Genomic DNA, 25707 nt, shown 5'->3' with positions numbered 1-25707 from the left:
CGTGCGGTGAGCCAAATAAGCACCGTTCGATACCACGGAAGTTTTTACACTAACACGAATTAAACAAATCATTTATTTTGCACATCGGATTTTTTTCCAAAAAGATGAAAAAAAGAGAGAGGGGAGTAAAACGGGCCTGATAGTCTGATATCCAGCATCGTGCGGCGAATGACACCCTCCTTATCTGAAACTATAGAGATTTTTTGCAGTTTGTGTCAACATTTTATTCAAATTTATCCACTCCAAGCAAAGATACTGAATTTATTCGCGTTTTATACACATTTTTTCCACGGTGCAACGGGAGAAATCCCTTGAGGAAATCCATGAGAAATCTCGGAAACCTCACTGAAAGAAATACCTGGCAGAACTTCTGCGGAACTAACAGGAAAAACCATTGGAAAGTCATTCTGGAAAACGACTTAGACAAATTTCATATTCAATATCTTTGAGAAAAATATTGAATTCATTCGCGTTTTATACCTGTTTTTTCCCATTGTGGCGTTGTTCATCCCGGGTTTTTTGTTTTTGAGGTTTTCAGAGTTCATTTTTGAATTTCTCCAATATTTCCTCCCGCGATACATCCCATAATTTTTCTGAAATGTCACAGTTTTTCTCAGGATTTCTTCTGAAGTTTCTCTTGAATGTTCTGCAAATTAACTTTGCGCTGTTTTTCGTAAGATTTCATCTGGATTCTTTACTACATTTCTCCGGGAATATTTTCTTACAAAGAATTTCCTACGTTATCCCAGGAGGTGTTCCGAGAGAGCTTCTGGAAAAATCCCCGCAAAAACTTCTGGAGCAACTATTTTGCAGAAATCCCAAAATGAACACCCAGAATCTCGGAATAATTTCCGGTAGAGATTCCAGGATGAACTCTGCGAGTAGCCATAGGAAAATATCTGAAAAAGAAAATCTCAAAACAAACACTACAATTAGCTATTTCGATGGATACTAGTAAACTCTGGGGAAATCATGTGATCTCAGGAACGCTTTTCGCTGAGGATTTATCTCGAAATTGTATCCAAGATTCTTCCTTGCGAACTCTTACTTGGATTTCTATCGCAACTTCTTCGTTAAACTCTTTCGCCGTTTCTCACAGAATTCATCCCGCGAATTCTTTTTGGGTTTATCAGGGTTTTTTTTTCTTAAAATTGGATGGATTTTTTTTTTCTATTTTTTCCGAAGATTTAGTATTCCTTCCGAGATCCAGAGATCCCCACAGGAAGGAGTTTTTCACGGAGTCACTGCACGTGTACCTCCCCAGATTCCTTCTCGAGGCTATCCCAATCGGCTACCCGAGTTTCTCGCTCATGTTCTCGCTGGATTCATTCCGAAGATGTTTCCAAAATTCATTCAAAGTTCCTTTAGGAATTTCGCTTAGGCTTTCGAACAATTTCTTCCGGGGTTTTCAGAGTTTTCGGCAACAGTCCTTCTAGGGAATTCTTCCAGAGAGTTTTCCGGGTCCTCACGACTTTTCGTCCGCAGTTTTTACCGGGATTTTTCTTCGAGGTTTCCAGAGTTTTACCTGTTTCCCGGGAATACTCTCTAATTTTTTTTCGGAGATGTGCCAATTTTTCTCAAGATTTCTTCTAAAGTATCTCTCGAGATTTTTCCAACAGGTCATTGCAGAGTTTCTCTCGCAAAATTTTACCTTGGTGCGTTCCGATATTTTTTTCGGGTATATCTTCTTACGAGGAATTTCCAACGTTATCCCAGGAGGTATTCCATTCGAAGGCCGCCTCAGGCGGTAAAGATTAAATAAATAAACAACAACAGCAACTTCTCGAAAAATTCCCGCAAAAACTTCTGGAACAACTATTGCAGAAATCCCCAAAAAAAAAAAAACACCCAGAATCTCGGGATAATTTCCGATAGATATTCCAGGAAGAACTCTGGGAGTAATCATAGGAAAAATATCTAAAAAAAAAACCTCAGGACAAACGCTGCAACTCTGCACTCAAAAACCTGGAGGATCAGTCATAGCTTCTCCAAAATTCCCCAAAAGAAACTTCGGAAGAAACCCCGGGAAAAGTCTTAGGAGAATGTTCAGGATAAATCCAGCTGTAGAAAATTCGTGAAGTTCCTTAGAATTACTCCTGTAGAAACAATTGGAGAAATCTTGGCAAGATTTTAAGTGGAAGTCTCAAGAGGAACACCGGAACCCGTAACGTGGGTAGATCACCTTAAAATGGTGCGTTACGGTGTAAGATCTACCACATTGCATCAAATTTTAATCTTGCTATTTTACTGCCTGAAGTGGTAGCATACCAGATTAAAATTTGATGTATTTTTGTAATGGTTTTGTTTTAATTTATGTTTTGTTTTTAACTGCTAATAAACCTTTTTGTTTCAGGAGGATTCAGGTAATTTTATTGTATATTTAATAATACCATGTTTTAAAAAATAGGATGTAACTGTAACGAGCGTATCACTTATGCCTTATTCAGTATATATTACTTAATCCTTTAATCCTTTATTCTCTTTTCAATGAAGAATTTTACCACCATTCCTGGCGCACTAATCAATATTTTTTAGCAAATCGCCGTATACATCACCATATTAATACATGCGAACATGTTTGAATATCTATATCGTTATCTGGAAGCGTTTGGTACGGGAGGTCCACGCTTCCATCTTTCCCCTCGATTTCAAGGTGTAGAATGTTTTCAAATATTGACTATGTTGAAATCTTTCTATCCCTTGAAATCTTCTCTGCGGTACATGCTGCGCAGTTGGCCTGGCCGTTAGACAAGAAAAATGATAGACTTGAAAAGTCTTCATTTTCCAGGATGCATTCAAGTAATGGCTGCGTTAGTGTGAGATTAGATTAGATTAGATTAGGAAGTCTCAAGAGGAACACCGGAAGAAATAACAGAAAGTTTTTTTAAAAGAAATCTCGGGAGAAGCTGTTGGAGAAACTCCGCGACAACATATGAGAAATATTCTGAGAGAAACTCCTATGGAAATGCCGGGCGAAAGCACGTGAAAGTTTATTTTCAATTATTATTAACTCTTTATTATGGGGAATATCAGCTCGAGGCTGGTTCATCCCTGGGATTTTTTTTGAATAAAATACCAGAGGAACTCTAGTAAAATCCCGCAAGGGAACCTGGAAGCTATACCGGGAAAAAATTTAGGAGAAATTCTGGAGAAATCCTTTAGGATACCTGTGAAAACTTGAAAAGAAATCAGTCGAAATTAACCAATCCTGGATGATTCTCAAGGAGGAATCCTGGAAAGAATTGTTCGAACCTTGAAAAAATTTCGTTAGGAATCCGAAAGAATCTCTGGAAGAAATTCAAGAAGGAAAGAAGTGAAAGAATACAGAATTTGTCTTGTGGAGAAATCCTGGTAGCCATTCCAAGAGGTATTTTTAAGTTGAAACATCAGATAATACAAATATGGCTGCCAAAATGGTCGGATTGAACCGCAACCGATGTTTTCAAAAGAACTAATCTAAAAAAAAAAATACGTAAACAAATGCCCAGAATTGGATTATCTGCCTCTTTGTGTAAACAAAGTGTGTAAGCAATATGGAAACATGATTTCTTGTTTTTCTTTTACCTTGAACAAGGTTCAGAAAGAAACTCTGGAGGAATTTCTGGAGTTATCCTCCCACTTCGTAGATTTTTAACCATACTAGTTTTTGAAAATTTGTATAAGTTGTACACTTCGAACAGACCTTCTCCCTTTCTTAGAGTTTACGTAGCTTGTAAAGGTTCCTGTAACTTAACTTACAGATTCATTCGCGTACTCATGAAATTTGCAGCATGTTGCCAGAATCGTCGGCTGGCTGGAAATATTTGATTGTTCTAGGATTTCTCTTTTTCCTCTAGCATGGTTATCCAAATTCTTGCTTGATTTTACTTGCTGTTTGAATAATCATCCTGAGAAATTTCTTCATGGAACCTCCAGAATTACGGGAACAATATCCAAATCTGTGGACTTTACGTCCGAGTAGATAGAGATTGCCATAGGAAAGATTCATTTATTACGCCCATCGTTTTTCGGGATTTCTCCCTTCCCTCTGTCACGCTATTACTGTCACACTATTCTAGACAACCACTACCCCCTTCAAATGTTGGACGTAATTTCTTTTCGTATTTTTTTCCCACCATTACAACATGGAACCATATTATGCGTAGCATAGCTGTCCATACATTGCAAATGTTTTAGGCCTGTGTTTCTTCAATGATGAAGATAGTTTGAAACATATTGAAGACTACTTTATCAAGAAGACATGCAACTCTGTTGTTTTCCCATACTAACGGCATGCGACACCGACGGCACCGCCGCCTGTTGAGCTAAGGTGGTACCTTTGTATAAAAGTATAAGAGTATATTGATGCGAGTATGAAGATCTACACACACTACCATAAATGCTTCCACCTTAATCCGTGGTGGCGCTGCTAACAGTGACTCCCGATTTTAAGCAGTGCTGCAAGTCTTCTTGATAAAGTGGTCTTCGAACATATTTTAGTTGCGTAACGAACGATTTGCCGCTTTTTTATTCGACTACGCACTTTAGTTGCGTGAACATTTAGCAACTTCAATGAGCAGTGGTAATGAAAAACCATTGCATAACATTTTGCTGCTGAACGCACTTATCCAAACTACATGGTGACTGATGACTAGTGATTTTTTCTTTCTGAGTTATTCAACTATTAACCCTCTACAGGAAACCTTTAATGATGGTCCATTTCGGAAACCTGGGGTCCATTTGGACCCCAAATTTGATGTTCTGTATCTTTTGATCCTGACTTATTGGAAGATTGGTGCCTTCAGAAATGTTGTTGAGTAGGTCAAGGACTTACAGATGCTGGACTGTTTAATTCGGAATTTCAAATATAGGTGGCGCTAGTGAGCATTTAAGTTTTAAGTATTTGAGCACATATACATCAAGATCCTGACCACATAGAAATTTGGTGTCTTCAGCAAAGTTGTTTATTAGGTAAAGTGTTAACTGATGATGGACCGTTTGTTTGAAAATTTCACACAAAGATGGCGTTACTGAGCGTGCAATTTTTATAATAATATATCTCGGCACCAACATTTCAAAAGGGCGTAACTGCATTTACAACCAATGCCTTCTCACGAAGCTGTGGAGCGTATCCCATCCCTCTCGAGCAATCCACTAGCACAAATATAAAGATGAAATCCTCCTCTTGCGATTAATGGATGTGAATTGCGTGAGATGAATGAAATACGACCCACAGCTCTGTGAGAAGGCATTGGTTGCAAAAGCAGTTACGCCCTTTTGAAATGTCGGTGCCGATCTCAGGATCCTGATCACCTAGAATGATGGTATCTTCGGCAAAGTTGTAGAGTTGCTCAAGGACTGACAGATGCTGGTACGTTTGATCCGGAACTTTACACATAGGTGGTGCTAGTGAGCTGTAAGTATTTAGTATATGATCACATTTATATTAAGATCCTGATCACATATAAATTTGGTATCTTTGGCAAAGTTGTTTATTGGGCCAAGTTTTTACTAATGATGGTCCGTTTGTTTGAAAATTCCACATATATGGCGCAACTAATCGTGCAAATTTAATATTTTATATATCTCTGGATTCTAGAGAGCACCTAGAGAGATGATTACTCCGGCAAAGTTGTTGGGTAGGTCAAGACTTACAGATGATGTGCCGTATGATTTGGAACTCCACGTATAGGTGGCGTTGTTGAGCACGCATACTTCATATATCTCATAAATCGCAGAGTTCTGATCAGGTTGGCTAACTGGTTGAGCAACCAGCAGTCAAACTATGAGACTTTTTAGTGCACTCAATAGAAAGTTACAGCTTGTTGAGAATTTTCAAGCACATAATTAAAATTTGCATGCAAATTTTCAACTAGTGCCACCTAGTGGTAGAAATTTGAATAAAACAAAAATTCAAATCAATCCCCTTGATCTACCTTACAACTTTGCCGAAGACGCCATATTTCCAAATAATCAGGTTCCGTAGATATGTAAAATTTGAAATTTGTTTGCACTCTAGCGCCGCCTAGCGGTGGAATTTCGAATCATACGTACCATCATCTGTAAGTCCTTTACCAACCGAACAACTTTGCCGAAGACACCAAAGCTCCCTGTAATGGGTCCTGAGATATATGGGATTGACATTTCATCACAGTTACATCGTTTTGTCTGTGATTTATGTGATGTCAAAAACAAAGTTAGGATCCTTGGATATTTGAAGTATAAATTTGGCTTACTTAGTGGCGCCACCTATGGGTGGATTTCCGAAACAAATTTCGCATCATCTGTAAGTCCTTGACCTATGAAACAACTTTGCCGAGCACGCCATCTTTTTATTTGATCAGGATCCTGAGATATAAGAGATGTATATTTGGAATGCTCACTAGCGCCACCCATGTGTGGAGTTTCAAATCAAACGGCCCATCATCTCAAAGTACTTGACCAACACAACAATTTTCTTGAAGACGTCATCTTTCTAAGTGATAATGATCCAGTGATATATGAGATACAAAATTTACAATTTAGTGGTGGAATTTCGAGTCAATCGGTTCATTATCTGTAAGCGCTCGACTTACTGAGCTACTTTCCCGAAGACGTGACGCTTCTACAAGCTCTAAATCATCCGATAATTTCGTTTGAAGGCATTATATTACTAAATTATTTATGTCAAATAGCGCCATCTAGTGAGAAAATTTCGAATCAACCAATTCACCTCCAGATGGCGCATGACTTACCGAACAAATTTGCCGAAGACATGAATTTTCTAAAACATCAGAATCAAAAGATATAGAGAATTCAATTTGGGGTCCAAATGGACCCCAGGTACACAAAATCGACCGGTACAACTTTGACATGGAATAAAAATCAAAGTATGCCATGAAATCAACTTTATTTTTGCTTAAACAATAGAACTAGATCTAGTTTGAAGGTATTGAAAATATAAAGTCAATATGTTATACCCAACTTGTTTGTCATTACTCCAAAGTTGCCTGGGGTCCAAATGGACCCCAGGTATCCATTAGAGGGTTAATTTTACATTAATACTGAGCGACGCCTAGGTATTCGTGCTCCAAAGAGTACGCATTTCTTAGTTACCATGGCGAATCCCTGTGTAAATAATCAGCATCAAAGCACACATGTGCATAGAGTATGAATATCAACTCTGTGGACTTTATGTCCGAGAAGCAGAAGATACCAGGACTATCTGAACCGATTTGGTTGAGTCATTCCACTGTCGTTCTACGCATAATTGTCCCATGTATACAGAGATTCCTATTATTCCCATAGGGAAGATTCATTTATTACGTCCACCGTTTTTCGAGATTTTCAATTCCCCCCTTCCTCTGTCACGCTATTGCTGTCACACTATTCTAAACAACCACTATCCGCCCTTCAAATGTTGAACGCAATTTGTGAACGTTCCCTCCCATACAACATGGAACAATATTATGCGTAGAATGGCAGTCCATACAATGCAAATATTTAAGGCACAGACAAACAGACGTATCACTTGGAACAAAATGCGATAAAAATCATCGTCACGCAAGCGTAATCGCCCAATGCTAATTATGCTGTGGTACGCAAACCCACTGAGTAGATGGCGGTAGTGAGCAAACGTCAAACAGGAGAAAAAGTGATGGGAAACGATGGGAAGTGAGTAGAGTGAGACGTCTGTTTGTCTCTGTTTGTGGCCTGTGTTTCTTCAATGATGAATATAGTTTTAAACATATTTCAGTTGCGTAATGACCTATCTCCAACTTTTTTTTATTCGATTACGCACTTTAGTTTCGTGAACATTTAGCAGTTGCAAAGTGCAGTGGTAATGAAACACGATTGCATAAAATTTTGCTGCAAAACGCGCTTATCTAAACTACATGGTGACTGGCGATTAGTGATTTTTTTTCTTTCTGAGTTATTACACTATTGATTTTACATTAATACTGAGCGACGCCTAAGTATTCGTGCTCCAAAGAGTACGCATTTCTTTGTTACCATGACGAAACTTTGTTTGAAAAATCAGCATCAAAGTACACATGTGCAATGTGCATAGAGTATGAAGATCAACATAAACTTGATACCGCTTACTACGATACTGTTGGTTGTTGCCATCTCTGAACATTGGCGATGGCAGCTGTTTGGGTTTTCTCACTCATTCTCCTTGATAAACACGAGAAAGAGTGGGATGAAAGAGGGGGCGAATGACCCCTCATTCCATCCTTGTCTTTCTCGTGTTTGTTTAGGAGAGTAAGCAAGGTGTAATTTTTCGACTGTACCTATCTTGTTATACAATTTTAAACTGCAAATGAGGTCTACTTTCACCTCCTCTCGGACGTGTAACACTAACTGCAAATCACCCTGTATAATTGTATCTTAAGTTCATTACATAACTCTATTACCACCTTTTCGGCTGCTCACTTCCATCTCCCAATCTGCCTCTTAGCCTTCAGACATTGCTCGATTCAAATTCACCTCCAGCCGTCACTGACTTAAATGCTTCGCCTTCATCTCCCATCCCCGCGCTCGTTGAACTTGACCTACAACATTTGCCAAAACTTCGGTGTTTCCTCCCTGTTGGGCATCATCGTTGCTGCTTCCACTCTTCTCACGATTCGGATGATTGTGCCCTGTCATCCAAACAATTCCACTTCGTAGTCCGTGCAGGTTCGAGGGGCGTACGAAAGGCCATCATCGTCTTCCCACTTAGCGCGTGAGCATCAATTTTCTAATGTAGAAATTTATTTGATTTATTATTACACTTGTTGTGGTGGTGTCTTACTTGAGTACTGCGCAGCTTGTCTTATGATTGTTCCGACGTCGTCTTCGATTCTTTTCGTTTCATAGTCAAGGTTAAAGTCAAAATCGTGACTTTGTTGAAATGGAAGGAAGTATGCAATTTCGGATAAAATGATAGACTTATGAATTTTGAATGAATTTTAAATTAAAATGTCTGCACCGGTTGCCAGGCAACCAGTTGTACTAGTTGTGATAACTAGCTCACTTGTTATCTGCATCGTAAAACAACAGTTTATTGACTGCTGTTTTGCCAATGGAATTTATTCATTTGACGCACAGTTCATTTACATCTTCGACGTCAGCCAAAGTAGGCTTTGTCGTGCGGGTTACTTAGATCCCGGTAGTGGTAACTAGATGGCAACAATAACTTGTTACGTCATGCCATGCGCAGTGTCTGTTTTTTTATGGTTCCCTGCCCTGGACACATGCGAGCAATGCCACAGTCACAGGCAATTATACCACGAAATGGCTGTTATTAAAGCTTAGGACTGCCAGCTGTAGTGACAGCACGTGCGCGAATGGTATGCACATGCCTCCTTCGATCTGGATGTGGATGTGTCAAGATTGATTTGGTTTTGTTTTGCATCCATTAGCACCGGGCAACCGCAGTGCCTAGCCTAATCGCCAATTAGAACGCCGCGCAGTAAGTCTCAACCGCAACGGATACAGACTTGCACCTGTTTTACGACTAAGCTTCTGAACTAGTAGAGCTCCCGATTTTGTTTGTCTGGATTTGATTCGGACCGGTCAGTACACCTTCGCGGGGTTGTTGTCAAGCCGTTGTCAGGGGAAGTGATAATGCATTCATTATTCATTTCCAAGACGACTGACGGGCTCGATCGCACGTCGTCGCATGCTTCGATGATCCTGCGTCAGAATAAGTACGTGTATGCAGATCAAGTAGACTTCATTTTACCATTAGCGCCTTCATTGACCGTCTGGATTGCTTGGTTATTTTTGTATTCTAATCGCATCATTTCTTTTGCATTGTTTCCAGATTAAGCCAGCATTGAGCTCATCACGCTTCAGTATTATTATTTTTATTATCACCGCCCAAAGAGAACGGCGCTGATACGTACCAGTAGTAGTGAGACCAAAGCGGAACCACGCCACTGTACAATAGAAGATCTGAACGAGATCTTCGGAACGAGTCGAAACCAATAGCATTCCAGCACTCGATTATACACACACCAAACGGTCCCAGCAGTTTTAGTTAGCAGCAAGATGACAGCTACCAAAGAATATCTAGCGGAGAGTGAACTCCAGAAGCCCAACGGTAAGTACAAACTGGTTGTCATTAGTGTCAGATACAGCGACAAGAGGAATGTGCGGCGATCGTCACATCGCATTCCTACTTCCGCTACGGTTTAGAACACAAAACATTCCGCCGTACATGCGCGAAAGCGCCGCAAATCTATTTTTTATGATGCGATTTCAGTCGCATTCGCATTCAATCCAGTCAGCGACGCTTAACGATACCTACGTGCCTGTTCTGCTGCGGTGACCAATCGAATGAACGATGAGCACACCCCTTCTACGGAGGCAGCAGAGTGGCGCGGTGTGGGAATTGCGATTGCTTACGAATAGTAATCAGCGAGGACACCTGGAAAAGCGTTATTTTTCACCTGAGCAAGCGGCGATTGCCAGTGGCATTGATCGTCGCCTACTAAGTTTCGCTTCCGCCCGCCGCCGTCGAGTAGGTACAGTTAGACGACGTGGATGGATAGAATTTCAGGCCAAACATTTCAATAGGTCCTATCTGCATTTGAGAGGCTCTCTTTGTTCACTTTCTCTTTCAATTATTATAATGTAATGGTACATTTTTCAACTATTTTGGCAGTACAAATCAAAAGACGATTGTTTTGACCATCGTTCAATGCAAGGAGACAATAATAATACAAACAAACAGCTGAGATATTAACGAAAGAGAGGGAAACCAAAGAGAGCCTCTCTTCTGCAGATAGGACCTTTAGACATGTTTGGCCTGATTTGTCAAACTCGCAGCATGCTTTGCTCATTATGCCGAGAAGAGATTTACATGGCATGCTGTGCGTGATCGACGGTTTAATTGCCCGCCGCCGCCGATCTAGACAGCATGTCGCTTCTGGTTTGCTTAGGAATTTGAGCGTCTGTGGGAGGTCAGTGAGGTTCGGTGAGATGTGCGTTGAACCGGTTGATAGTGTTTTCAAGGCTGACCTTGCTCGGTCGCGTAGAATTTGAATTCTCACCGGTACAAACACTTTCTTTGTCTTCTATCGAAGAAACCCCGAGACGTGCGGGTAAAGCGTCTAATTTCGTACCAGTGAATAATGTTTAACGACACGATTATCACTTTGTTGCTACTGCAGGCAACCGCTAATGATTATAATAAGTCTATTTGAACATGCATCCACACAGTAAAGCAGTTGCGCGAAATGACTTACATCACTTTTCTTCTCTCTTATCTCACGAAGTACTCCCGCTGGCTGGCTGGCGTATGTTTACATTCATCCGAGCGAAGCATCCCGCGAGGGCGATATACCTTTGTTCTGCCAACGGCTCATTTTCTCATTCATCATCGTCGTTGATTAGTCACTCAATTATTGGCCTTGGGATTGACAGCGTCCTCTCGTTCTTACACGGGAGCAACGACAACAACATGACGACAACTACTGCATGAGAACTAGATCACGCGGAGATTGGGATCCATGGAAGGTGTTAATCCTTTCTCGCAATAACCTAATTAGACCAATCAAGGCGAATCAACGCTATCAGAAGCCTTGCCATAGATAATCGGGCTCGAGTGCTTACTCGAACTCAATTATCCAATTGAGAGAGGGCTAGGTCTGCTGATGATGATAAGTGCTCACGGTTGATAACAGCAAATTCCAGCCGCTGTTGACCTTATACGGACGCAGTAGGCGTTAGTTGCGAGTTGGCCACCTAGCGGCGACTAGCTGAAACATTCGCGAACTGTTGCCCCCTTCCGCAATAGGAGAGAACTCCTTCTCTTTGCTGCGGGTTCGTGTGTTTCTGCCTTAATACGAAAGGTCCGGTCGCATCAGTTTGTGTACAACACACACATTCGCCGACGAATGATGATGCACTTTGGTTTGATTCGTCGGCTTTTTTGTGTAGTTTACCAGCGACGAGAGCATTAGGTGAGCGAGAGTTTGAAAACAACGACTCTGTGCTGACGTGCTCGACGGAAGATCGGTCGGTCGCTTATCAGTTTAACGACCATCGCGGATTGTCTTGAATAGGATTTAACGACACCACACCGAGCCGAACCGAGAGGGAAACGTGTTTGATTGTGGCTTACAGGTGCTGCTGCTGCTGATTCGCACCATTAGTTGAATCGTAGTAGGCTAGGCATGCGGGTACATTGTGCGGCGTAAGTCGTTTCGTTTGCTTTAGGGCACGACGTGTTGTTTTGGCACACTTAGACCGATGACGCCGGCAATCAGATAGATGAGATAGGTCCAGGAAGTTGTGCTTATTAAATTGTCATGAAAGATTGTGGGATGTTGTTTAGGTACCTAACGCATAATACCCAAAATAATAACGATAAGAATCATTTTGGTTTGATAAATACATATAAGAGATGAATGATTTAAAAATAAATATCAAAATATACAGTAGCGAATTGTTCACTGCCATTGCTCATATCCTGAAAGAGATATATTTTAAGGTGAATATATAACGAAGCCTCACTTCAAATTTTCAAAAGCACAAATCTGAAGAACCGAGGGTTGGTTTGCGCTGAAAAGTTGATCGATTTGTCACCACCAGCGGGTCACCAATCGATCAACTTTTCAGCGCAATCCGTCTTTTGATTCCTCAGATTTGTGCTCTTGAAAATTCGAGGTGTGGCTTCGTTATATATTCACCTTAAGAGTAAATTTTAATACTAATTATTTTAGGTTTTGATCTATCAAACCAATCTCAAAGCAAACTTTGATTTTTTTGGAACTTCATTCGTTCGGAGGTAGTGAAAACTACCCTCACATATTTCCTTAGATGTATTTCACGACAATATTGGTTTTCCATTGTTTTACCGACTTTTGTGCTGTGCAGCATAACTGCATGTACGCACTACTTTATCGTTTGAGCCACACTATGCAGCGCAAAAACAAACAACCAAGCGTCTCCACAAGGTTTCTTATTCATATTTACACCTTAGATGAAGGAGGGGTTCTCAAACTGTTTCATGTCGCAATCTACCATCACAAATTTGCTTTTTTAGACATTTTGTTTATTTATTTTTTAAGCACGTTGCAGTAGCGGCTGATATTTAAATGAATTAAATCAGAAATCAAGCCCTTAATGCAATGCCCCAAACAGTCTTGTAAACATTCGACACTTTTCACTACCTTCATTTCGTTGCCGCAGTCGGGTGTCAGCTTGCTTTGTTACATTCGTGTGTTACCTCTTACACACAACACGACCGGTGGAACGAAGTTCAATAAACATAAGAAAGCGTCAAATCAATATCGTCTGACACGATGACATTTGTCTAATTGAAGCTTTTCGCATAGATTTACAGTCAATTCCGATTATGAATGTTAGTATTAGTTTATTCTTGCATGTTGCATTGAATATGACACACCTTTGGTCAACACAGCTCTCATTATGAAAGAAGACAGGAATAACAAATGCCGAACCGTCTCCCGTAAACGCTATCGTGGTGAAGTGCATTCGTTTGACATTTTTGTTTCGTACAGTAGTTTGATTGCTTGTGTGGCGAATGTCGGAGACAAAGGATGCCGAATTTCGACGAAAAGGTTCAAATGACTGTGATCTCTAACAAGACTGGTCCCCAAATCAATAAGAGGTATTGAATGCTATAATGTAATTTTTGCAATACCATAAAATTTTACTTAACTTATAGAATTTGATCGCAATATTTTGTCAAGAGCTCGGAAATTTCTCTATCCAATTCTGAAACACACTTTGTATTCAATTATGAAAAACTAAAGTACTTTATTTTAAGTACTTTCAATCTAACTTTTGAGTTCTTTTTTGCATCATCTTTCATTCACTCTCTTTATGCTATTCGCATCCAAACGTCATCACCCCACCGCAAAATCGCTAGCGTAGAACGATCGATGCGCCATCATTTTTCGAATGTTCAAGCATAGGGGCAGAATGGACACCCCCATGGGGCAATATGGACACCATGAGACTTTTACGAATTTCGTACATTATTTACACCTATACAGTCATTTCATTACAAAACAACTATTATGGATGAATAATACGCCGAAGTAGTTCATTTTTGTTCAGTTAATTTAAATTCAGGCTGTTTTGGATAAAGCTTCGTTTTTGTCGGCATGTACAGCTGTGCCTAGAACAGCTATTTTCCACTTCTGTCGTTTTTTGACCAATTTGTTTCACCCTATGTCTACTATAGTGAACATTTAACCGAAAATATACTGAAATCGAAGAATTTGGTTGGTTTGTGATTTAGGTTATATTTTTCCCTTGCCGCTTGTTTCAAAAAGATGAGTGTCCATTTTGCCCCGGCAGCAGAAGATATTACCAAACTTGATTTTTGATATAATAAAGTAGAAAATATAAACATGTTAAGCATGTAGATACAGCAAAACTACTTGCATGTGTTCTAGAAATATCAGGTTTTAATCCTTAGAATTTCCATGCACAAAAAATGGAGGACGCAACTTTTTCGTGTAAAATCAAGTATAATTTTAATTTCGAATGTTTCTTTCCTGAAACTACGTTTTAGACAAATGGACTATATTCTCCATTCATTAAAAGTTCAAAAAAGTTCGCATATTTCAAAATATTGAGGGTGTCCATTCTGCCCCGGGTGTCCATATTGCCCCGCCTACCCCTAAACAAAGGCGCCACGGTAGATATCCACGGTGATAGCAGTGGAGTTATGTCAACACACACAAGGCTATGGTGGCGCTATCTGTTCATTCCATAGCGCAGTTTCATTAAAATTGCTGCTTGAATAGACTTTGAAACCTAACTTATCATTGAAAAGTTTTGACACTCGGTATCTAGAAACAGTGCGTGAAGAATTTGGAAGAATGAAAAGATTAAAAAAGTTGATTCTAGTGATGTCATAATTGTCCGTTTGTAGAATTCTTCATTGTATTATACGATGTATAACAATTATACAATTTGTATAACGTATTAGAATATAAGTAACTCTCACTGAGACATGCCCGCCATTTACACTTTGTCTTTCAAAACGTTTGAAATGGTGATTTTCTGAAAGTCCTCACCTAAAAAGTAAAGAAAAAACGCGTTTGTCTGCTGTCGAATTGATGAACCCCTCGTTAGTTAGAGCCACAACACAACTATTGCTACGGACCCCTTAATTTTTGTCAAAAGATCGACATTCAAATCTAAAAATATAACAGATGGCTCTTTTTGTGATAGTTAACTCGAATTTTCTCGGTAAAGAACGTATTACGAAACAACAACTAAACGCAAAAAGTTGCCTTGTCGAACCATTCTTGATTTCAGTTCACTTTCGCAAAAGTGTTTCGCAAAACTTTCCTGTTTTCCAACAGTTAAAGTTTTTCGCGATTTTTCTAAATTATTTGACAGTTCTTGACTACCGTTCTTCCGTGAGCTTGAGGAGAAAATTTGAGAAAGTTCAAATCTGCCGTCTCCAGTTCAGCGATCCAAAGCCTTGTCCACTTAGGAGGCTTATCTCTTCCAAGTTTGGTAGTCGTTGTTCGGATTTATCGCGTATTTCTCCCGAACTTCATCTCAAGATTTTGCTGCAATTTGTCCAAAGGGATTCTTCTCAGAGTTCCCCGAGAATTATCTCAGAAGTTTTGCTTTTCAGTAACAGTTTCCTCTGAAACCCCTTGGGAAATCTCATATGGAATTCTTCGAGATAATCCTTAGATGTTTATTTCTCCAGAAGTTCTTTTGGGATTGCACTCAAGGAGTTTGCCAAAAATTCTGAACAAAAAATGTACAATTTTTGCATGACGTATTCTACTGACGTTCCCTTTTCAAATTTCCTCTAAAATTTTACGAGAATTTCTTTCGGAGTTCCATCAGGAATAGCAATTCAGAGAAAGTCATAATTTTCATGAGAAAGTCATTGTGGGTTTTACCCAAGAGAATCTGTTGAAATTCCTTTAGAAATTGCTTCTGAAATTCACCCATTTGTTTCTTCCTCCAGGATCCTTGAAAATCCTTCCTTTTTGGAATCAAAGTTCTTCCTAGGCTGTCTTGATGGTTGGTTGCTCGCTGAATGGGGTAAAACCCAACTAAAAATCACTGTCATTGTCAAAAACGATCGCAGCTCCTATATTTTTTTTATTACACTAACGAACCTAGCTTTCGATTGACAACTCTCAGGTCATTTTGATAGATGTAACATGAGCATGGAAAGGACGACAACAAGATCGATAAAGTAGAATATATGATCCGTCTTTTTTAAAATGACCTGAGTAGTGTTCAACATTGTCATGGCTAGCTTTGTTGTTGTAATGAAGAATATACAGAAGGCTTGTGCAAAAGTATAAGAGTGTTTCGTGACGCATTTATCGTCGCTTGCGTGCTTCTCACAGTGGTCCAGATTTGAAAATACCTGGCAAAAATTGCCAAATCATGGTAGTCTGCTAGTTTTAGCCTAAACGAATGTATTGGAACATGATTTAGCGCTCAATTTCATTTTAATGTCATTTTCATTACTTGTCGATTTCTTCGAACAAAATCCGAACAAAATGAATGTTTTCCATACAATTTGACTATACACATATCATCATGGCGCTATTGTTTTGGCAGCTCTTGGCAGTTGCATTTTTTCTCAACCGATTCTGCATACATAAACGAGCATTTGAACGGAATATCCCCGCGGAGAGCGATTTGTAAGACACTTTGAAGTCGAAGTGTAAGAATTTCTCGTACTAATGACATGCAATGGACAATTTTGAAGTCAAAAGTGTTGTTTTGATCTCTTTGCAGATGTCTAATACACACAAGAACATACAAATAAACTTTTGAAAGCAGTTTGAAAGTCAGTTGAATTTTATATTAACATAATTTTGTAGTGGTTGAACTTGTTTGTGTTCTTTATCATAAATTCAGTACTTTTCCATCAGCAGTCATTCAATACTGTAACAAGATACACAATCAATATTTCCAATCTTTTTAAGCGCCTGTTATTATGGATGAATGCTCGATATACTGTAACCCATTAAACACATGTTTGAAAATTGAGTTTCTGTCAGCTTTTCTCAAAATTGGACCATTGTGCGTCTAGAGCATTTGTCAGTTCCCCAACGAACGAACACGATTCGCTGATCAAGCTGCAGTTGTGACCTAACCAGCGAACCCGTGTTCTTTTAGATGTTTAATTCTTAATCGCTTACCCTAATTTACCGATGGCTGATGGCAAGGAGATAGATGCGCACTACTCCCTGAATGATTCAGGAAACGTCGCGAGTTGGGTAACGTCGCGATTCAGTTGTGCGACGTCCGGTTTGGTGGTGAAGCAACAATATAAGGTCGCTGCGCTGAGCGATTTTCATCGAGAACCATCAGTCAAATTCCCACCACATGTAGAATGATGAGCACGAAAATGTTGAAGTATAGCTATTGGTTGTTCTTTTTCCAATCCGATTGAGAGTTCCATTATAAGTTGCCGTTTGCCGATTTCCAAGTATCCAGGTCCGTTAGAGTCGTGGGCAGGGGTACCTTCTCAGAACCCCTTACATGCCTTCCTGGAGTTTACTCTGTAAATCTTTCTGGAGTTTCTTATGTGAATCCTCTTCAGGAGTTCCTTCAGCGAATCCTCCAAAAGTTTCAGAAGAAAACCCTAGATCGAGTTGTTAGATTATTCCCCTGAAATAATTTCAGAGAAATTTCTAACGAAATTCCAGAAGGAGTTTCTAAACGAACTTCTGTAGGAATTCCTACAGACTGGCAGCTGGACGGTGAGGAACTTTCGAAGTAGCATCATTTGAGAGTTGCTGCAGTATTTAAAATATCTCTTGGGAGACGATCTTTTACGTGATTTTTACATTTTTAGAACATGTTTAGACCAAGGAGGATTTATAGGCGCTTTGTTGACAACTTCAGGAGTATATTGGTCGAATGGTGTCGAACATGTTTCATTATTGGTTAGAGATCTTGACTGATATAACAAAGGTCGAGTAGTCGATGATTGGAGTTTGAAACAACGTTAAGCTGTACGAGACCTGCAGTGCTATAATCATCCAGTAGTTGTTTTTGAACCGAATTCAAAGAAGAACAGCTATGGGTACGGTTACAGATAACCTGTACTCACTACTTTGAAGCCATTAAACTGATCCAAAGTTGAAGTTTCCTAACATCAATATCTTGTCTGTTAAAGACATGCGAGAGATGATCCAAGATAACGTGTCTGAGCATAAAATGGATGCGATCGGGTGGAATGTAGATCAAACAAACATGCAAGGCATGGCCATCAGTTTTCAGTTCAACCCATAACTGTTCGATTGGTGCAGTATTAGGCGGATGAAGCAAAAAAAAATGCATTATATGTTAGAACGAACTTCCAGAAGAACTCCTTCACCTGAGTTTTCAGTACAGTCAACTTTCGTTCGTTGCACTAAGCTCTTAGCCCAGTTAGTGAAAGACTTTCACTAACTGGGCTGAGTTTCAGCTGTCAAATAATTTCTAACAATAGAAATACAGGGCTACCAACCTCTACAAATCATGCTTCACGTCAAAAAGTGACGTTTGCCTTCATTTTAATTGGACTATAGCCCACCTATCGGGCGCCCAGTTAAAACGTAGCCCAACGAGCAAAAGTTGACTGTACTTGTGCGCTCGGAACGATCCAATCGAAAAATAGAATATGCGGTGCCAAACATTTGCTCAGAAAGAGTGTTTGTCTTTGAGCCAGGTCTCAGTAAAGGCATACATATCATAAGTGGTATCAGAACAAACGAGTCTGTAGTCACAAAGAGCGGTGTTCATTCCCCAGAGATTCTGATGTTAACATAGTAATATACCATCTAGACCAGTGAGGTTCGGATCTGAGAAATCGCTGTTTTCGGGTGTTGACCTATTTCCAAGTAACCACGGTGCTAAAGCCTTATTACATGCAGATATACGGTGTATTTAGAGCAATCATTACTTTACATGCAAATTTAAGGTTGATTTAAAGTGGGAATGGGCCATTATGCGACTTAATCAAGACTATTCCAGTACATATAATCTTAATTTGATTCTATAATAGCCCATTTCCACTTTAAATCAACCTTAAGTTTACATTTAAAGTAATGATTGCTCTAAATACACCGTATATCTGTATGCAATAAGGCTTCAGCACCGTGGTTACTTGGATTATGCACCGGGAGATCATTTGGTGAGCTTAAGATGTCGTATTATGTTGGTAGCGACGTGTGTCTTGAGGTCGATACAGTGGCAATTGGTCCAACACTGTGGGCGCAAATACGAGAGTGGTTCGGGTTTAAAGTGGCATAGTGTGTAGGATCTGTTTTTTTTCCACGGTGTCAGAGGCTACGAACGACAAAGAACATGAGGGTCAATTGGTTTGCGACTGTTGGAACGACGATCTAAAAAACACGACTGAAACTCCGGCCGGTCAAAATCTGCCAGAAAGAACAACTTGCTCGATTTGTCACTCAAGCGCACGAGTTTTTGGCAAGCAATCTGACAACATTATCTTCAGTTTCGTGAGGCTGAAGGCGGATATAAAACCAGTTATTCTAGATAATATTTTGGGATTAATTCCTCCAAGAGTTTTTTTTTCCACTCTCTTGGTTATCTCTTGGAATTGTTAATGCATATTTTTGTAGGGATTCCTGAAGGAGTTTCTCTTGGTATTTCTATACAGCCATTCCATAGAAAAACGATATAGTGCATCTCCGATTGTCGTGAAACTTGGTGGGCTTGTAGTTCTTCGGAAATAATTAGACCCGTATTTTTTTATTTCGTCATTAGAGTGACCAACTTTCATATAGGGTGGTCCAAAAAATCAAGGTTTTTCAAAACTAAAAATTTTCAAAAAAATCGTAACTTTTGAACCATTTGACCGATTTCAAGCTTCTTTTTTTTGTTTGAAAGCTATTGAATTGTAGTTTTCAGGAAAAATACGTTAAAGGGGCTAAAATGTAAAGAGTACCATGAAATATGCAAATATATTAGTTTTTTTCACGTTTTCATGGTCTCGGGACCAAAGAGGTACCCTGGTTTTATATTTTTATCAGAAAATTCAGGAAATTTGGCGTAACATATCAAAAAATCAGAGATGTATGTTTTTAAGTTTTTGAGATATGGTTTTTTTGAATAGAAGCATCCTTTTTAAATATCGGTTACGCGTTCATCTGTAAATTTCGACAGTTCATTGGTTGAACTCGTTAATCCATTTAAAGATATTCAGGATAAAAAACTGATAACATAGCGTACCGAGTTAAATCTACAATTGAGAACTCAATGAACAAAGTTGTTTCTTCCCATAAACCTCCTTGAAAAGCCTTCAGTTGTTCCCTTTGGGAAACTCACTAAAGTTCTTTCTAGGAATCCTCTATTATAGTTTGTTTTTGAAATTCGTAATCGCTAAACCTAATTTATAGCTCCACTGTCCATCGGTCCACTGACTGATCACAATTGACAGCTGGACTTGTACAGCGACCGAATGTATTCTATTCTACTATATCGAAAACCTTGTCGAAAACGCTGATTTCAGTTTCTATTCTATTATGGCAGAATGATGAGCACAAGAATATTGAGGTGTGGCTGTTGGTTGTTCCTTTTCCGGTCCGATTGAGGTCTCCATTTTAATTTGCCGTTCGCCGATATCCAAGTATCCGAGTTTGTTAGAGCCGTGGGCTCAGAAAAGAGAGTTAGTGTCAACTGGTAGTCATTTTTTTTCGGTAATGCTCCAGAGATTCGTCCTCAGAACCCCCTTGAATTCCTTCTTGGAATCCTCCAGGAGTTCCAGAGGGAATCCCTAGATCGAATGGTTGGATTAATCCTCAGAAAAAAATTCCACAGGAAAACCAGACAAATTTCCTGTAGAAATCCCCCAGGAAGCTTCTGAAGGAATTCCTGGAAATTTTTCCAGAAAGAATATCTAGGGTAATCCCCAGAAAAACCTAGCAGGAATTCTTGGAAGATTCACCAAATGCCATTCCTGTAATCTGCATAATATGGAGTTGTTGGAGAAATGCGCAGTAGGAATTCCTGTAGGAAGCCCCAGATGGTATTGCCAGAGGAATGCTCAGAAGAAACACCAGTGACGTTGCCATAACTGTCTAGACTCACGATAGTTTCTTGAAAAAGGAACTCCGGAGAAATACCTCGAGGGATTCTGAGAGTAATACCGGAAAACCTCTGGCAGACATTTCGAGATGAGGTTCTGCAGAAAACCCATGAAAAAGTTCTGGAATTTCTGGGAATCCTCCAGGAGTTCCAGAAGAAATCCTTAGATCGAATGGTTGGATTAATCCCCAGAAAGAATTTCCGCAGGAATCCCGGACGAAATTCCTATAGAAATCCCCAAGCAAGCTTCTGGAGGAATTCCTGGATTTTTTTCCAGAAAGTATACCTGCAGTAATCCCCAAAAAAAAAACTTCTTGGGAAAACCCCAGAAGGAGTTTCAGAAACAATTCCTAGCAGGAATTCCTGGAAAATTCACCAAATGGAGCGCCATGCAGTAATCTGCATATGGAGTTCTTGGAGAAATGGGCAGTAGGTATTGCCAGATAGTACTGCCGGAGGAATGCTCAGAAGAAACACCAGTGAAGTTGTCCTAACAGTCTAGGCTCACAATAATTTCTTGGAGAAGGAACTCCGGAGAAATACCTCGAGGGACTCTGAGAGTAATATCGGGAAAACCTCTGGCAGATATTTCGAGATGAGCTGCTGCAAAAAAAAACTCATGAAAAAAATTTTAGGAGGAACTTTAGTAGAAATCCCAGAAATGAGTGCTGTAGAAATTCTGGGAAAATCGATCGAAAATCGCTGGGAGAATCTTGGCAAGAGCTAAGCAATCTGAAGAAATTATAGAAAATTATTCAAATGGAATCCCGTGAAAAACTCTAGGAGAAATCCCGTCATAATATCTGAGTCATATTCTGTGAGAAAATCCCGTTAAAATCCCAGAATAAACTTTGGCAAAAATTCCATGAAAATTCTTTGGAGAAAACTATTGGAATGGAACTATTGGGGAAGATTCGCGAGGGAATATCATCTTGGTCATCCTACACTACCTTGCGCATTGTAATTTGGGAACTCTATGCAGGCTATTTGCCTATAGACCACTTCACGGCGAAATTCTGTCTCTTTCGCTCTTTCAGAGAGTTTGTAAACAACAGGACCAGTACCTGTCAAATTTGACAGGTGTTGGTCTTATTGTTTTCTAATTTCTCGTAGGAGAGAAAGTGAGCAATTTCTTGATAACGTCACCGTGCATTGGAGTATGCAAACATCAATTTTGGATGTAAACATATGACGTCATTTTAATCGTCGTGATTATTTGCGTAAAATGCACGGTCCATTCGTACCACCACGCTGAAACAGTACAAATGGAGTTGTACCATGTACGAAATCACGAATCCGACAGACGCTAAGCTTGCTCATTCGTAGATTTTAGCTCCCGCTTTGTAGAATGAAACAAAACAAACGACGAACAATTCTTGCCCTGAAATGCTTGCCGCTTCTAGCAAACCACCGTCAGCCGCCGATCAACAACAGACTACCTCGCTTTTGTCACCGGGACGCATGCCTGCCCTCAGCCTCGTGGAAGCCTCTTACCCGCCCAACACAGTCGAGCCACTCCAGCCAGCGACCAGCAGCCGTCCCGGTCCTGTGTTTGGGATTGGGAACGAGGTCTTCCAAAATCCATGTGCAGGCAAGTCCAACAACACGTCGAATAATACCCGCCCTGAAGTGTTTTATGCTTCCAGCCCACCTCATTCAAATTGTGTGCCACCGTCGGATGTCGCAGCCCCTGCTTATTCCACATCTCGAGGTGCTCTTCCCCGGCGCACCGATAATTTGCTGGTTTATTACCAGAACCTGGGAGGTATGAATTCTTCCATTGGAAACTATCATCTAGCACTCTCTGATCGCTGTTACGATATCGTGGTTTTCGTGGAAACTTGGCTGAATGATGACACTCTTTCAAGTCAAGTATTTGGCCCCGATTATGATGTGTTTCGATGTGATCGCAGCTGCAAGAATAGTCGTAAGTCCACTGGGGGTGGTGTTCTGGTTGCCGTTAATAGTGAGTTGAAATCTAAAGCCTTAGAAAATAGTGCTTGGGAATGTCTTGAGCAGGTTTGGACGATAATTCAACTCGAAGATCGCAAGTTGTTTTTGTGTGCATTGTATATTCCACCGGATCGCACACGTGAATTAGACTATATTGAGGCTCACTGTAAATCAGTACAAGATGTTCTTGAAACTACCAGTGCGGTGGATGAAATTATCGTGTTTGGTGATTTTAACCTGCCAAATGTCTCGTGGATATCATCCAACAAAGGCTTCCTCTACCCCGATACCAGTCTCTCTACTTTCCACGCCGGAGCAGTCAAGCTTCTCGACAGCTACAACTCAGCAACGTTATTGCAAATCAATGCTGTTGCTAACGAGAACAACCGCCACCTTGACCTATGTTTTGTCAGCGATTTGAATTCAACTGCTCCTGTAATGTTAGCTCCTTCACCGCTCGTAAAAATGGTAGCCCATCATCCTCCGTTACTTCTTTCGATTATGCGCGTTACCGATCACGACTTCACCAGTTCGGAACGAACCTTATCGTACGATTTCCGTAGAGCTGACCACCGCAGTATTGCCAACTTGTTATCCTCGCTCGAATGGGATAATATTCTGGATCTCAACGATGCCGATACCGCAGCTCAAACGTTTTCTAACGTCTTGTCGTACGTGATCGACAGACACATCCCGAAGAAAACTATCGATCGACAACCTGGACCATCTTGGCACACGGCTTCACTGCGTCGACTGAAGACAATTAAAAGAGCTGCTCTGCGACGGTTCGTTAAGTATCGCACACTTCCGCTTAGAAACTTTTATTACAGACTCAATCATGAGTATAAACGAGCCAACCAGCAATGCTTTACTATATACCAGCAGAATGTCCAGCGTGATTTAAAGTCTAATCCTAAACGTTTTTGGAAGTATGTAAATGAGCAGCGCAAAGAATCCGGACTGCCATCTTCTATGACGTTCAATGGAATCGCCGGTACGACGCCTCGTGAAATCTGCTCACTGTTTTCCGAAAAATTTGCAAACGAAGAGTTAACGGCGGATCAAATCGAACTCGCAGCTAGCAACGTCTCTCAGTCGAGTCAATCATTAGGAGTTATTGATATCGATGTAGCTATGATTATCAGGGCCTCATCTCAGCTGAAGACATCTTATAACCCTGGACCTGACGGATTTCCATCAGTGCTTTTGAAGAGGCATATAGACTTGTTGGTTACTCCACTTCTTTTAATTTTTCGATCCTCACTGCGCAATGGCGTTTTCCCATCCTGCTGGAAGTGTGCGCATATGTTTCCGGTGTACAAGAAGGGCGACAGAAGAGATATCGACAATTATCGCGGCATCACATCTTTAAGTGCGGTCTCAAAATTGTTTGAGCTGGTGATCATGGAACCCCTTAGGGCCCACTGCAAGCAGCTACTCAGCGGAGATCAACATGGTTTCACACCGGGACGGTCGACTACGTCTAATCTGCTGTGTCTTACAATCTACATTACGGACAGTATGGTTCGCCACACTCAAACTGATGTGATTTACACCGATTTAACAGCCGCTTTTGATTTGATAAACCACCGAATAGCGATCGCAAAACTGGACAGATTAGGAATCGGCGGAAATTTATTGCAATGGTTTCAGTCTTATTTGACAAATCGAAAATTGAAAGTAGTCATCGGAGATTGTGTATCACCTTCGTTTTTGTCTACGTCAGGGATTCCACAAGGCAGTCATTTGGGACCTCTAATTTTTCTGCTTTATTTCAACGATGTGCATCAGGCAATCAAGGTTCCTCGTTTGTCGTATGCAGATGACCTCAAGCTCTTCCTAGAAATTCGATCTTTCGATGATTGCAATCTTCTCCAGCAACAGGTTCAATGTTTTACGGATTGGTGCTCTGTCAACCGAATGATTGTTAACCCTGCAAAGTGCTCGGTAATAACTTTCTCGAGGAAGAAAAGACCGATACGATTCAACTATTATCTTTCTGGTTCCGAAATAGGACGAGTGGATCACGTGAAGGATCTGGGAGTGATATTAGATACAAGCTTAACATTCAAACACCATGTCTCATATGTTGTAAGCAAGGCTTCACGAATTCTCGGATTCATGTTTAGGACAGCTAAAAATTTCACTGACGTATACTGTCTCAAAGCATTATACTGTTCCCTGTCGCGTTCTATTTTGGAATACTGCTCCGAAGTTTGGAGTCCATCCTACAATAACGGTGTCGAGAGGATTGAATCCGTGCAAAGACGGTTTTTACGTTTTGCGCTCCGAAGGCTACCGTGGAGAAATCCCTTCCGTCTCCCTAGCTATGAAAATCGTTGCCAACTTATTGACCTAGAACCCTTACATGTAAGACGCAATACAGCCAGAGCCCTATTCATAGCGGACGCTCTGCAAGGTCGTATTGACTGCCCAACTATTTTGGAACAAATTAATTTGTACGCTGCGCCTAGAGCACTACGTAACAACCTCCTGCTTCACTTGCCACTTAGACGGTCAAACTATAGCATGTATGGAGCCGTAGTTGGCATCCAAAGGGTCTTCAACCGGGTAGCCTCCTATTTTGACTTTAATACCCCTCGCCGCATTCTCCGCCGAACTTTTTCCAGATATTTTAGCAGTTCCCGTTAGATGTGTTTAATTGCTGTGTATTTTTTTGTATTGAGTTTTATGTAATCTTGACTTGTGTAATTCTACCTTTAAGTATGACAAAGT

General features: G+C 40.3%; 1 protein-coding gene across 2 annotated transcripts in view; it reads left to right on the top strand.

Annotated features, from left to right (window-relative positions):
* Positions 1-25707, top strand: part of LOC109425830 (putative inorganic phosphate cotransporter) — a 70431-nt gene that overhangs the window by 14032 nt on the left and 30692 nt on the right. For both annotated transcript variants that reach the window (XM_019680647.3, XM_019701180.3), the window contains exon 2: positions 9770-10048. In XM_019680647.3, the coding sequence (XP_019536192.1) occupies positions 9997-10048 (52 nt within the window). In that variant the 5' untranslated portion in view covers positions 9770-9996. The remainder of the gene's footprint in view (positions 1-9769; positions 10049-25707) is intronic.

This window comes from Aedes albopictus, chromosome 3 (genome assembly GCF_035046485.1).
Source record: "Aedes albopictus strain Foshan chromosome 3, AalbF5, whole genome shotgun sequence".
In the NCBI taxonomy this organism is placed as follows: Eukaryota; Metazoa; Arthropoda; class Insecta; order Diptera; family Culicidae; genus Aedes; species Aedes albopictus.
Note: the sequence above shows the minus strand (reverse complement) of the source record. Positions and strands in the feature narration are given on the sequence as shown.